At 32.5% G+C, this 14474-nt stretch overlaps 1 protein-coding gene across 6 annotated transcripts; it reads right to left on the bottom strand.

Moving 5' to 3' along the window:
• Nucleotides 1-4277: 4277 nt before the first annotated feature.
• On the bottom strand, nucleotides 4278-14469 carry LOC122029471 (FH protein interacting protein FIP2-like). Of its 6 annotated transcripts, none has more exons than XM_042588460.1 (11): nucleotides 14270-14469; nucleotides 13539-13648; nucleotides 12347-12481; nucleotides 11320-11475; nucleotides 10509-10592; nucleotides 10240-10286; nucleotides 7001-7074; nucleotides 6520-6578; nucleotides 5833-5892; nucleotides 4842-4922; nucleotides 4278-4624 (listed from the first exon to the last, which is right to left on the bottom strand). In XM_042588460.1, the coding sequence occupies exons 1-11, from the start codon at nucleotides 14334-14336 to the stop codon at nucleotides 4571-4573; spliced, it is 927 nt and encodes a 308-aa protein (XP_042444394.1). In that variant the 5' UTR covers nucleotides 14337-14469; the 3' UTR covers nucleotides 4278-4570. The 6 variants fall into 6 exon arrangements, with proteins under 6 accessions (XP_042444394.1, XP_042444396.1, XP_042444395.1 ...); XM_042588462.1 differs by having other exon boundaries at nucleotides 10509-10553; XM_042588461.1 differs by having other exon boundaries at nucleotides 14288-14469.
• Between the last annotated feature and the right edge of the window lie 5 nt (nucleotides 14470-14474).

The following is a 14474-nucleotide window of genomic DNA, read 5'->3' as shown; positions in this document are numbered from 1 at the left end:
GGAATATTCCTCCACTTATTTATTCTGGCTCCTTTTATTTTGTATGATTTTTGGATTGGAACATGCTCCAAAAATCATGCCTGATTCACCATGACAAGGGTTAACTATTTTAAAATTGTTCACAAAATATTAAAAAGTTTCACACAAATTAAACACTTACTGCCAAAAGACCAGCAAATCCCTTTAGGTAAGGGAGGTTGGTGTTAGCATGTTTTGTCTCAGTTGATGAAAATATGTCCCTAATCTTAGGTAATTGTGGAGCCATAAATTCATTGATTGCTTCAACCCAGTTGAATCTATCAAGATTCTCAAAATCATCTACTATATCTATAAGACTTAACGGGACCTTATATGTACTAGAAGAAAATAAGACACAAACAAATATATACAAAATATAGAATTTGCAAAATAATAAAACATCATCTTCGACTTCAACGCGATTGCCATAAAATTTAAGCAACTCCTCAATTCTTGATCTAGTAGCTTCTTTTTTGTTTGAGAAGTAAGTTAGAAAGAGGTCACTGGATGCTTTAGCTGAATTCATCGGAATTGAAGCTCCTCGGTCTGCAATACCAAGGAACAATGAAACGTCTCCTCTTGTGAAGCAAACCGGAACACCTGACCAAGTTAAATTATTATTAGACTTCTACCAACACATACAAAAGTATTAGGAACACCGTGGACATGATACGATGTCATATCAAGCACTGATACTCCATCGTATCAGGCCCACGTTGGGCCTGATACACCATCGTATCAGCCCCTCGTTTAGCAAAAGCTTAAATTTTACCATACAACTACTTTGTAATTAAAATACAAAATTATAAATTATACCTGAGAATCTAAAGGTTTGACTACTTGAATCCCAATTTTTAAATATATTTACCAAAATCCCACGGATGTGCTGCATATCTTCTATGTCCAAAAAAATACGAAAGGGTGACTGTTTGATCAGCACTATGTGTCGGTCATGTAAAATAACAGAGCCTCCATGCGTTCCTTTCTTCGTGGATGGTTGAAAAAAACTTTTAAAGTGACCGAGGACACTGTTCCAATGCAGTTTCTATCCAACATCAACTGAACCATATACTTTATAAAAATAAAAAAATGTAAATGATACTAGTTCAGCTTCTCAATATCACAGAGTTTGTAAAATGATAACCTTTACAGCTAATTGATGTGGAGAGGATGATGATACACCCGATCGACGTCTTTGCGCCATTATGATACTAGCTGATTAATGTAAACCCTAGAATCCTTCACTGATGGCTCACGAACACTCCTGGTTTTTAATTAAACTGAAATGCTAGATAGATGCCGCTTGAAAAAAACTCGAACTGATGGCTCACGAACACTAAACTAGGGTTTCACAAGACGGAGCTGCACTCGCATGTCACGAAGGAGGGAGGTACCCTAATGATCATTTTTTTTTAATATCAAAGTTTTTTAAAAATGTGGTTCGGATGCCTGGGAAATGATGACTGATCAGAGGAGTTGGCGGTAGGGTTATATTCGGTAATAAACATCACTTACCTGTGCCTTTTGGTAAATACAAAACCGTGATGTGCTTTTTGGTAAATACATTAAACGTAGTACGTCTTTTGGTAAATTACCGAAAAACTTTAGCTCTTAAGTTATCTTCGTATAAAATAATTTATTTTAAAAAAATTATAGATAATAATAATAGAATGATGGATAGTATGAATAATTGATACTCTAATGACTATGATAATGAGAATAAAAATTAAGTATATGACGACTATGAAGTTAGATAGGGGATAGATTTAATAAATGAGAATAGATAGGAGAATATGAAAAATTTATAAGATTCAATATTATTTGGTTTAATATTTTTTTTAAAATGTATTTACTCATGTAAAAGATTGTTGTGTTAAGATAAATATCTCCGTAATTTTTCTTTTCAGATTGTGTGGGATAGTGCCGGAGGGATCCTTAAGCTGGCAATTTCATAATTTGGTGCAATTGAATGAGAATGCATTTGATTGTTGCTTCTTTGGTGTGCTTTGTCTTACTATTTTGAAGAAAAGGTTGATGTGGTTTCTTTGTGTTTATGGATTATAAAGAAAAGAGGAGTTTTGTTTTTTCTGAACCAGTTTGCAGGAACTAAGTTGTAAAGGTAGCAATGCATGTATCAGGAGGCTCTCCCAACGGGAGCAGATTTGTTGGTCCATTTTTTTTTTATATGGTTCACTTTTAATTATGATTGAATTATAGTTTGAGTTCATCGGTCCTATCAGATTATAGTTAGGGTCGGAATGGACAACCGAAGACCGCTCCCTACTCAGCGTTCGACAACCTGAATACTTGCTCACTTCCAGCGACCTCCGGACGGCCTCCGACCGTCCGTTCTGATCCAAACTATAACCCGATGGGAACGATAAACTTAAAAAAGGATCACAACTAATTGTAATCAAATCACAATTACAATCCGATCATAATTAAAAGTGAATCATCCCCTCATCCATAAAAAATGGACCAAGAAATCTGGTGATCTGGTCTCACTCCATAATACATTTGTGTGCCCAACTAAATGATGAAAGTTTTTTTAATCATGAATTCAAAACAATTGTCATTGTTTTAGTGTCACATCTATAAAATCCGGTAGCTTAAGGAGAACAGCAAACGGATCTTCGATAGAGATTGGAATGACAACATCGATATTCTCCTTGCCAATTGGAATTAGGAAGATCTCATAAATTACTTAATCCTATGGAAACCACGTCCTATATATAGTATTATATCTGATTCTATTATCAGCACATTATTAATAACATAATACAAGCTAATAGGTTGTACGCATGTATAAATTCACATCCAACAACATAAGTTCACAATTAACACCAATTAGATCATTTAGGGGACGTTTGGTTAAATGATGGAAATGAGTATGGGTATAGGTTTGATAGTAGGGTGTAATGGGAATAGGAATGAAAATGAAACCCATCAAATTATATGGGTTTGGTTGATTCCCATAAATCTAGTAATCATTCCCAAAATGTCATTCCCAAACTCACAATCCAAACATTATCTTTTATTATCATTCCATTCCCTCATTCCTAAATTCATCAACCAAACACCCCCATCAATCAAAATGATTAATGTTTCTATGTAATAACATATATCCGTGTGTTACAAAATAACATACAAGTTTATCGAATAGCGAAATTAAATCTAACAATCTCTTACACAAAGTATATGTGATTATATATTTATAACATGCAAGTATAATTTTAATTGAGCCCAACAATGTCAAATTTTATAGGTTAAAAATAATGTAATCCATTAACCTCAATAATAACAATGACATAAATGAGACATAAATGTGTTCTTGAAAAATACATGAAATGAAATGCGATACGTATCAATTCCTGATGACTTTAAAATAAAAAAATCTTTTAATTATGTTTGTAAATATTTTATACTAAATTATAATAGTAAATTATAATCTATATTTTATGATTCTAAAAATAATTTAATATCATATTTGCAAACATAAATAATGATAATTTTATTTAGAGTGATAAAAATTAAATAAGTATATATATGTTTCAAACTTAAGTACCTATAATATAATAAAATAAAATACTAATTTTATTCATAAAAATTAAATATGCATATATGTTTCAAACTTAATTACGTATAATAAAATAAAATACATTTATTTATTAATATATACAAACTCCCATTAAATAGATACTTCCTAAAAAAAAAACCTCATATTCATTGCATGCTTAAATAAAATAAAATGCATGTATCTATTAATATATAACATCAAATATAACTCCTACTAAATAGATACTTCCTCAAAAAAAAAAAAAAAACACTTCATATTCATTGCATAAACACCTTGAACGGTACTCATTTGGTGAATGAAGAAGTTGGGCTGATTATTCTTAACTTAAATAATTTTTACAAAATAAATATTCAAAATAAAAAATATGTATAAAAGGTTCCAAAAATATCTCAAGTCAAAAAAAAAAAAAAAATCTACCAACAAATGGAGGAAGAGAGTATTTGATTTATAAATTTAGGAATGAAAGAATGAAATGACAATAAAAGATAATGTTTAAATTATGAATTTAAAAATGATAATTTAATAATAATTTTTAAATTTATAGAAATCAACCAAATTGATATAACTAGATAAGTTTCAATTTCATTCTCATTCTCATTCTCATTCTCATTCCATCTTTCAATCAAACTTATAGTTATAAGCATTCCAACTACTTAACCAAACACCACCTGAGTCTCCCATCTCCGCCAATTGATCCCTTTTAATAAGTTGATTATTAAGATAGTAACCAAAATGTATTGTACTAAGCGTCACACAAGGTTCAAATAGCTCATTTTTGAAAAGTGAATTTTTAAATCGATCATATGAAAACCAACCCACATCTGCCTAAAAATTATCAGGGACAATTTCTTCAAGCCACTTAAGTAGACACCGAGTATTTGGAAATATGCAACACTAGGGCAGCCTAAAATCACTTGCTTCGTACGGAACTCTGCTCGACAAATTGTAGACCTCAGTAAGTCTTCCGTGGCTCGATCATCTGATAACTCCAAGAAGATTAGCGCCTCCCATCTTAGCTCCCTCAAGTTGCTGTTTCAAGATAAACGATGTATAGAAACATCACTGCTGGTGTTGTTAGAATGAGAGATAAGAAATCTCAGCAATAATACAAAATGACGCAATCATATTAGGGTCTACAAATAAGAGAAGAACATATTGACATAGTCATGTATTAATACCAAAATTTCAAACCATCTGTAACATTCCTGTAGGTAGAATGAAAAGAAACTGGGAAAAGAAAACTTACAGAATCACGCAAATCAACTTCTCGAAGGTAAGCCCGTTGAAGATTGGCATCCTGCAAATTTGCACTATTCAACTTGGCACCCTGTAAATAACAAATAACATTCATCAATTCCTAATATCATTCAAATTTTGGTTTACTACTAACAAAAAAAAATCAATATCTTAAGCCTTCCACACAGTTTAGGGTTTTATTCTATTTCAGTTATTTTGAAATAAAAAATTGTTTATATTTATTAGGAAGTTGTTAGAATTTTTATTAAACGAAGTTAAATTTTTAGAGAATAATTTCTATTTTGAGTCTATAAAAGGAATCCCAAGTATTGAAATATCTTAGCTTAATAATATTTTCCCCTTCATGAGATGTGAGTTCGAGTTTTTTTAGCGGTACATTTAATTTGTGGAAAAAGTTGAGATCATCACCTTAGAAGCGCCTCCCGGGAGGCCCCACACTTCTATCTTGGATATGATCAAACTCAGCTTCCTCCAACCTCCATTAAGTTAAGGTTCCCCACGCTCCTGATTACACAAAGAAGTCTTCCACACCCATCATCCTAAAACATCAAGCAACCTACCTCCTGAATGGCTAACAAGTCATTTGGAGTAAAATGTTCCTTTGTAAACTAAGGAAAAGTGTAGTCTAGGGTTTTATTTTATTTCCTTTCTTTTTAAATAAAATCATTTATATTTATTCGAGAATTATCAAAATTGTTAAGACAACCAAATAATATTTTTACCTAGAAGAGCTCCTACTTCAAGTTTATAAAATGGGTTAGGACCTCATATACTGAGATATTTTTACCTAAATAATATTTCCCTACATGAGTCATGAATGTGAGTTTCTTTGGTGTCACAATTAGTCCGTACTGTGACAGCTTTTTGCTAGACATTCTAGTCAACACTATTTCAAAATAACAGCTGCAGAAATGATAAATTCAGTTCATTGTTTTTTGGTAATAAATAGTTTCATGATGAAAGTATTTAGCAATGTTTACCTTCAGATTTGCTCCTTCCAGATTAGCACCTTGGAGATTTGCACCACTAAGTTTTGCACTCTGAAAATAAGTTAAATGCAAGCGAACATGGTGACTAATTAATAAGGAAAGGGTCATTGATTAAACAACAAAATAAATGGCAAAGTATCAGTATGGCAAGACAATATCTCAAGAGTCACCATTTTTTTATTTTTTTCAAACTGATAAGAAAAAGGCCATTACTTAAGCAAAGTTATAAAAATGTTTTCCAACAGAACTCCAAAAGGTTAGATTTAAACAATGGGCGGTGTCCATTGAAATTTCATAGAATTAAATAAGCTTGGGTACACAAAAACAAGGGAGTAAGAAGGAAGAAAAAAATATTCATTTAATACGGAGTCACAGCTACAATTTTGTTAGTAGGACTAGACATATTGAGGAAGGATTCATGCTGTCATTCTAGTAAACAAGATGAGCTTTGAGTAGCAAGCAACTTAAATTGACAATATCCTAAAATGCAATATATGTAGCTAAACAAAAATACTCCGTAGTTTCAAGAAACTTCAACTATGAGGTGAATTATTTACTGTTGCTATTCATTATACAGACACTTGCTAACTAGAAATAACTTGAAAGCTAATATTTAGATGAATAATCAGTAAACCCTCTCATGAGAACACAATGATTAAGGTAACAAAGTTAACCAACCTGTAAATGTGCTGAACGAAGGTCTGCATCGCAGAGACTGCATTGAGTTAAGCATGCATCTGTTGAATCATAAATTTACATCATTTATTAGTACCACCAAATGACTATTTGCAAGAATTTCCATTTTTTTTTCCAAAAAAAAAGAACCTACAAGTCAATCATTTTTTTCATCAGGCATAAGTTCCAAAAGAATTAAGAAAAGGAATTACAAACCAAAAATCTTTGAAGACCCAATTTGCAGCAATATTGTGTTGGTAACTATATGATTTTATTTTCAAGGAAAGTTTATAAATTAAGGGTGATGTAGGGAATGGTTTAAGAAACTTCATCGGAAGATAATTTTGTTGATTGTATAAGCCCACATCAAATAGGGAAAGTTCGGGATGCATCAAAAGCACATAAAAAAGAGGTACGCATATTGATAGAGAGGAGATTTTTGTCTACGACACAAATTCATATAGAAAAAAAAAGTACTGACAACCTTGAAGATTTGCACTCTGAAGATTAGCTCTATCCAATTTAGCTTGATGAAGGTCGGCTCCAATAAGCTCACATCTATAGAAGATAAGTCAGATAATATGGAGACAGCTCTTATACAAGCCCGTAAATGAAATTATTTTACTTCGCCAAGATGAGAAAAATCCTGATGGCACTCAATGACATCAATCTTAGACATTAACATTTGCACTATCCAAGTAATAAAAATTAAAAGAAGTTAATTTTTGTTACTTCTAGTGTTATTACGTAACAAACTCTAAGAAGAATGAAATTATTTCCTCCAACAAATGCCAACTTTTTCAAAGACATCCCCTGGTTTTGTTGGTGAGAAGTGAATGCAAGGAGGAATAACAAATAATCTTACAATGAGAATATAAAAACTTATTGAGACATGCACAATATAGTTAAAATTGGAACGCACAAATCTTGAGTGTGAAACAAATTCAGTGCTCAAGAAATAAGCACACGGGTTAAAGAGTATTTTACAAAACAATGATAAAATCCAGCCAGAAAGATGCAAGTCTAAAACTAAAAGAATCTACAAGTTAATAAATTTCAACTGTTAAATTTTAAAAAAATGAAAATAAACACACACGTGTGATGCTTGGAATTAAACATTGTCTAGCCTAATTCAAATAAAGTGGTCAAAAAGAGCAGCACAGTCCATGGCTTCAAATATTGATATAGATCAGTCAACATGGCTAAAACATTTTTGTTCCAGCCACCAATCAATATTAATGCTATGTTGGTATCAAGGTTTAAAATCACGACTCGTGTCGAGATTTCAGTCCCAAACCGGAACGATACGGTTTCGGTATCGTATTGTGTCGTACCGTGCCGTGCTGATACGATTTTGATATTTTTTTTATTTAAACTTGAAACAATCTTCTAATAATAATAATAATAATAATAATAATAATAATAATAATAATTCAACTATCCCAATTTAGAATGATTAGAGGTGCACAAGATTATAAGTATTTTATTAGGAATCATAAACTTAACAAGCCTTTATCAAAATTGTTTAAACAAAGGACATATAATATTTCCTAGGCAGATCAATAGAGACATTCTCAGATAAAATAACATGTTTCATATGTTCAAGAAGTAAGAAAAGCTAAATATCTTAATATTTATGGATCTAAATTTTAAATTGATTCTATATTTTTCTATAATAAGTATATAAATTAATTAAAAAATACTATGTTATGTATAATAATTATATAAATTAACTATTTATTTATTTAAATTAATTATTATTTTAAATAATATATATTTAAAATGATAAAAAATATCAGAATATTAATTAAATAGTAAAACAGAAAAAAAAATATCAGAATATTAATCTGATTTATTAGATTTTTTAAAAAAATATTTTTTTTATTTTTTAAGAATTTTTAAATAAAATTTAAATCAATAAAATTAATTTTCAGAGTATTAATTAATAAAAAAATAATTTTAAAATTTTTTTAAATATATTTATATTTTATTGAGATAATTTTGTCTTCAAAATATCACACTTAAGTTAGGAAATATTTAAATTGATTAAATCAAAACATTTAATTTTTACCAGTAACGTCTTCACGATCTTCACGGCACATACGAGCACGTGATTCCTCCTGTTGCGTGTGCGATTCCTCCTATCGCGTATGCAATTCCTCCTGTCGCGTGCACACGATGATGAGACGAAATCGTCGCCCGTTCCGGCCAGCATGGAATGAAATTTTGAACCGTGGTTGGTATGCCATTGTTGGCTGTGCTGATCAAATTTTGGTGGTACTAATTGGAACTATGTGTCATTTGAATCATAGGGATCAAGTTTTGGCCACCTAACCTCATAATAATTTTGGGCCTCTCTTGGCCCATAAGATTTGGAACTTGGCCCATAAGATTTGGAACCAATGAGATAAGATGATTCTTTGCTGACATTATTTGATTTTGTTGCCAACATAGAGTGGAAAATGAAACACTATAAAAAGAGGGGGAAGGTGAAACAGCAATAAGAGCACCAGAATCAACAAGAAGAAGGGACACCAAAGCCCTAGAACCTGAGATATATCTATATCCTAGAGTATGTCTGTTCTAGTTCTAGTTGTCCCAATTCTAGTCTAATTCTATAACCTATAGAATCGCGACACGCTGTCATGATTCCTTCTGTCGCGCGATGACAAGCGCGCCCGATTCCTTTTGTCGGGTGCGTGATTCCTCCTATCGTGTGCACGTGATGACAAGACGAAATCACCGCTAATCTGGTACCGGTTTCAATGCGTGGGCGAAACCGTAAGTTTTGCCTGTTCCGCCCGGCATGGAATGAAATTTTGAACTGTGGTTGGTATACCATTGTTAGCTGTGCTGATCAAATTTTGGTGGTACTAATTGGAACTGTGTAACTTGAATCATAGGGATCAAATTTTGGCCACCTAACCTCATAATAATTTTGGGCCTCTCTTGGCCAATACGATTTGGAACCAATGAGATAGGATGATTCTCCCTGGCGTTATTTGATTTTGTTGCGAACATGGAGTGGAAAATGAAACACTATAAAAAGAGGGGGTAGGAGAAACACCAATAAGAACACCAGCACCAACAATGAGAAGTGACACCAAAGCCCTAGAAACGGATATATATCTATATCCTATAGTTTGCCTGTTCTAGTTCTAGTTATCACAATTCTAGTCTAATTCTTAGTGGTTAAATGAGCTAATGAATGAACCATAGAAATACCATTTCCAATACTAGAAATCATGGAAGCTTTTTTAATCTGAGTTTTAAAAATTAAGAGGTCAATTTTACTAAGATGCTACTAGAACCAAATCACCAATACTCTGATCTGATGAATCATACTCAATTGGTATTAGTGAGGTATAGCTGAAATGATTACAAGATTTTTGTAATTTGTTGCTCCAAAATTTCAATTCAGTTGATAGGCTTATATTTGGAGTGAAACAAGATAAGTGGAAGAGGATATTATGGCAAGATAGGAGTTTATTTCCAAGTTAAGCACTTGAAGCCTATGTCACATAAGGGTCACCCAAGTAACAACAGACTCAATAAATTTGCAATTAAAAAAAAAAGGAGAGAGATCAGCATGATATTAGGGTGCAAGTCTCTTTATAATGAATGATCCGGAAAATAGTTAACTAAATTCTGCATATAGAAATCACTTGAAGGGATTTAAGAAGAACAAAACAAAATGTTTGAATTTTGTTGACAAAGTCTTACTCACGCAAGTTTGCATCTTCGAAGATTGAACCCCCTGCTTCAGCATCCTATCAAGAAGAAAATATACGTCAACTGAAAGAAAGTGAAACTATTTGGCTATGATTAGAAAAAAAACAAAGACTTTTATGAGGATTAATATCCACAATCAAATATCTCTTAAAGATTACATGCTTATGAACAAAGACTATTGTACAACAAACAGAAAGTAACAGTGATATATGAAAAAACAATAAACCTACATCTCAAAGTTGACAAGTGAAGAATCCTACCCCAAACTTAGCCTTATTGAGATTAGCTCTTGAAAAATTGGTTTTCTGTATGCAGGCATAACTGAAATCAACAAATGATAGGTCCTGCAAAGAACCAAAAGTGCAATAACTGCATTCAAAGAAACCAATTGACATGACAAATCAATATTCTTGATTTACTTATCAGCTCCAAGTAAGATGAAATGGACCAACATTCGACTTAAAGTTTCAGATATATTGGTCATTGGATGAGTTATTCAACAAAGAGGGAAATTGAAAAAGAAAACATTAATAGGATAAGTAGCAGATTGTTGAAATATAAAGAAACTTCTAGTGTCTTGTGTGATCATGATGTGCTGATTAGGGGTAAAGGAAAAAATTTGCAAGCTATAGCACAATCTATCATACATTCTAGGTCAAAGTTTTGGATAGATAGTGTACAAGAGAAGAGATCATAACTAACACTATCAGTAATTAGGCATAGCATCACAAAATGATAAATGAAATTAAATATATTAAGATGAAATGAATATGTTCAAAAGCAACCAATAAATTCTATAGTTAGATAAGTTGAATTAATTGAAGACAACATGTGAGGAATAGAGGGATTAAAGAAAATTATTTAAATAATTTTAACGTATTTGAATATTGCTAGATTAAGTGGATCTATAAGAGCCATGCATCCCCACCCTTCTGTCAACTATAACTTATTATATAAAAGGGACACATCGTCAATAGACCAAAAGATAAAGATTGAACAGGTCCTTGTTTCAGTATTTTTCAACACAGAACAACAATAAGAATGAGCACAAAGGAGCACTCGAAGTCTTACCAGCTTAGAGAGATCAAGACCAGAAAGGTTCACACCTCGAAACCTCACTTTTTCAGATTGAATGATTTGGATGACTTCTTTACGTGTTAATTCAACCACTGGGGCATCTTTATCTTTTCTATTACACAGACTTGCATTAATATTTTCAATCAATCCCTGCAGTGTCAAGATGCAAAATTCATAGATGCTTTTAAGCTCCAAAAGAAACAAAATACATTAGTTAATAGAATAACAAACCTCATAAATATAAAAAATAAAAAGAGTTACTGCTGAATGCAAAATGAAGTACCATGCTCAAAGTATTGTGTTTTAGCATAAAGAATCTGGATATGAAACACTGTCAAGGGTCACTCAAAAGTTGTAGATACTTGTTTTGCTTTTGAAACTCCCAATGAATGCAAGGCACCAACTTCAACCATACTGCATTTATCTTCAATTTTCATGTTCACATCGCATGCATTAAATGCAACAACAATTTCTTACTCCAACTATATGCAAATACTAAGCCTTGTTTAATAGGATAACAAAACTTTAAAATGTTACAGAGATAGCAACTACTGCAGTATGGTTCTCATATATATTTATGGAGTTGCATGAATTAACAGAAAGGAGGCACAATTGAACTACTAGATAATAGAACAAAAATTTAATTGAGAGAATAATCTAACTAAAACATTACTTTGTAGACTAAGATAACGTCACATCATATATGTTTGGAGGTTGTATGTTTCTGTACTTTCAGTTGCCACAAGGATTCAATTAACTTAGAAAATGTTGATGCATTGCATGATATTAAGAATGGTCAATTGGCTTACTCAAGGGGATGCTCTCACTTTAGAAGCAAAAGATAGTACTGTGCTATGGATGGAGCTATTTGATTTGCACTTGATGCTGGCTCATAGTTTCTAAAGTATCATTAAATGACTTTCTAGTATTTTAAAGAAAACTAATAGATGCATCTTTATAGAATCGTTTGTCAACCTTCCAGAGTAAGTGCTGATAGAACAGAAAGGCCATCATCACTTACAAGTAACTGATAGTATTCTGCCTCTCGTATCAGCTCTTGGTAGTCAGAGTCTTGAAGCATCGGAATGATACCATCCCTTAGCCAATTTAGTATATGCCTAAAATGCTTCCCATCTCTATCAATAAATATCATTCCCTGCAAAAACAGAGTACAACATCAGAAAAAACTTAAATTAATTTTGTCAAAACAACCAAAAGCAACACTGCATAATCTCAATTGTTTGAGGTTGGGTAGATAGATTTGTCCTGATATTGCAAATCATGTAAAGCTACATAGCTGGTAATAGCTAGATAAACCTTAGGCTAATTTAAACAACTACACTAGGTGTAACCCAATTGATTAAGGTTGGCTAGGAAAATCTGTTCTGATATTGCAAACCATTTAAGACTACATTGCTGGTAATAGCTAGATAAAATAAATCACAGTCGACAAACATTTAAAGATTTTCTGAATATGCTTATCAAATTATGTTTTACACTTAATAGATCATGCCAATCATGTAAACAGCAAGATATATCTTAGAAAAGCATAATGTAAACATTGGTAGACCACTAGTTTTCCTTTAAAAGACAAAAAAAGTGATAGGCAAGCAACTGGATTAGCTTGACATAATTTTTACAAGATGCCACAAATGGCATCAAATGAAAAAAAGGAAGTGAAACCATGCAGAAGGCAATTTTCTCTATGGCGCAAACAGCCATCCAGGACCAGATATAAAGAAGAAAATACAATATGATAAAATCACCATTAAAAATATAAGAAATCAAGAAAAAATGTATAACAAAAAAAAAAAAAATGTATGCATAACACAAAGTTGGACATGAACAGGAGGACTGATCATTAAAAGCATTAAAAGAAAGAAAATTCTATAATAAGTTCTCTCAGTAGATAACTTAGATGCTAGCTTTCAAATTGTTATTTCCAAGTTTTTTGATTATCTCTTTTATGTTACGGATAAGGATAAAAACAACAAATAAACTAATAAATAACGGAGTAAAATACATTTATCCACCTTCAAATAATTGGGAAAAACAGTTTGTTCTCCTTACCATTTTTAACTTCCATTTAGCAATTAAGTGATAAGTTACCAATCCTAAAACATTAAATAACAGAGCAATAAGATTCAGGCAGGAAACATACAAGTACAGTACAAACAAGAGACCAAGCCATAAGGCTAGCGTACTAACAATACCATTTTATCATCAGTAGAAACTGTATACCGCCCACTAAACATCGCTGCCAACATGGAATCAGGCTCACGGTGCGTGAGTGTATCAATTGTTGTGGTATATTTCTTACCCCCTGAAATAAATGGTCTTAGAACGAAGGATCAGTACAACACAAAAGAGAATGAATTGTGCAAGAGAAATTAAGATGGTAATTTATTTTATTTGTCAAGCCAACTCTTAAGATAATCAAAGAATGACTAATCTAGAGAGTTATATAATAGCTAACTCCTGAAAAGTCATTGCAGACTTACTTGTCTGAATGAACCGGCAAAGGGCTAAATTGAGTTAAAGTTTTTCTGCTGAACATCAATGCCCTTCCAATTACCTTCCGAGTTATTTAATAGCCTATTAAGTACAGACCTTTTTTTTTTACCGAAATACTGCAACTCGGTTGTAAATATAAAACTAGATGAACCTAATAGTCATCTACCAAAGGAAAGAAATCCAGTCCAAATTATCACTATAGTCAGGTTCTCCCTCGGACAAAAAACATCAACGAGTAACTAATCCCACGTAGGCTTGAGAATCCTCATGGAAATATAAGATCTCCTGTTAAAGAAACGCATTCAGTGAGAGACTAATCCTCCCCTATCAATGTCCGAGCATATTCTCAAAAACCCTAATTAGGTAGAGCCGTCTCGGAGCGCGAATAAGCCATAGAGATGGAAGAAGAAAGCAAACAAAAAAGGAAAACCTGGAATGATCGACCGACCTACGTTGAGGAAGACTTGCGACGGAGGCCACGGAGAGCCGGGCTCCATTGTCGCCGGCCTCCTGCTCGCCTCCGGCCGATTTGTAGTTTCCGCCTTCACGATTACACGAATGCCCCTGCTCTGACGGTCGTATAACAAGATTGCCCTTCGTGGGTCGATTCGCGAAAATGTTATGACCTGTTGCTG

Source organism: Zingiber officinale, chromosome 10B, assembly GCF_018446385.1.
Source record: "Zingiber officinale cultivar Zhangliang chromosome 10B, Zo_v1.1, whole genome shotgun sequence".
Taxonomy (NCBI): Eukaryota; Viridiplantae; Streptophyta; class Magnoliopsida; order Zingiberales; family Zingiberaceae; genus Zingiber; species Zingiber officinale.
The sequence above is the reverse complement of the archived record's forward strand: the minus strand, read 5'-3'. Positions and strand labels throughout refer to the sequence as shown.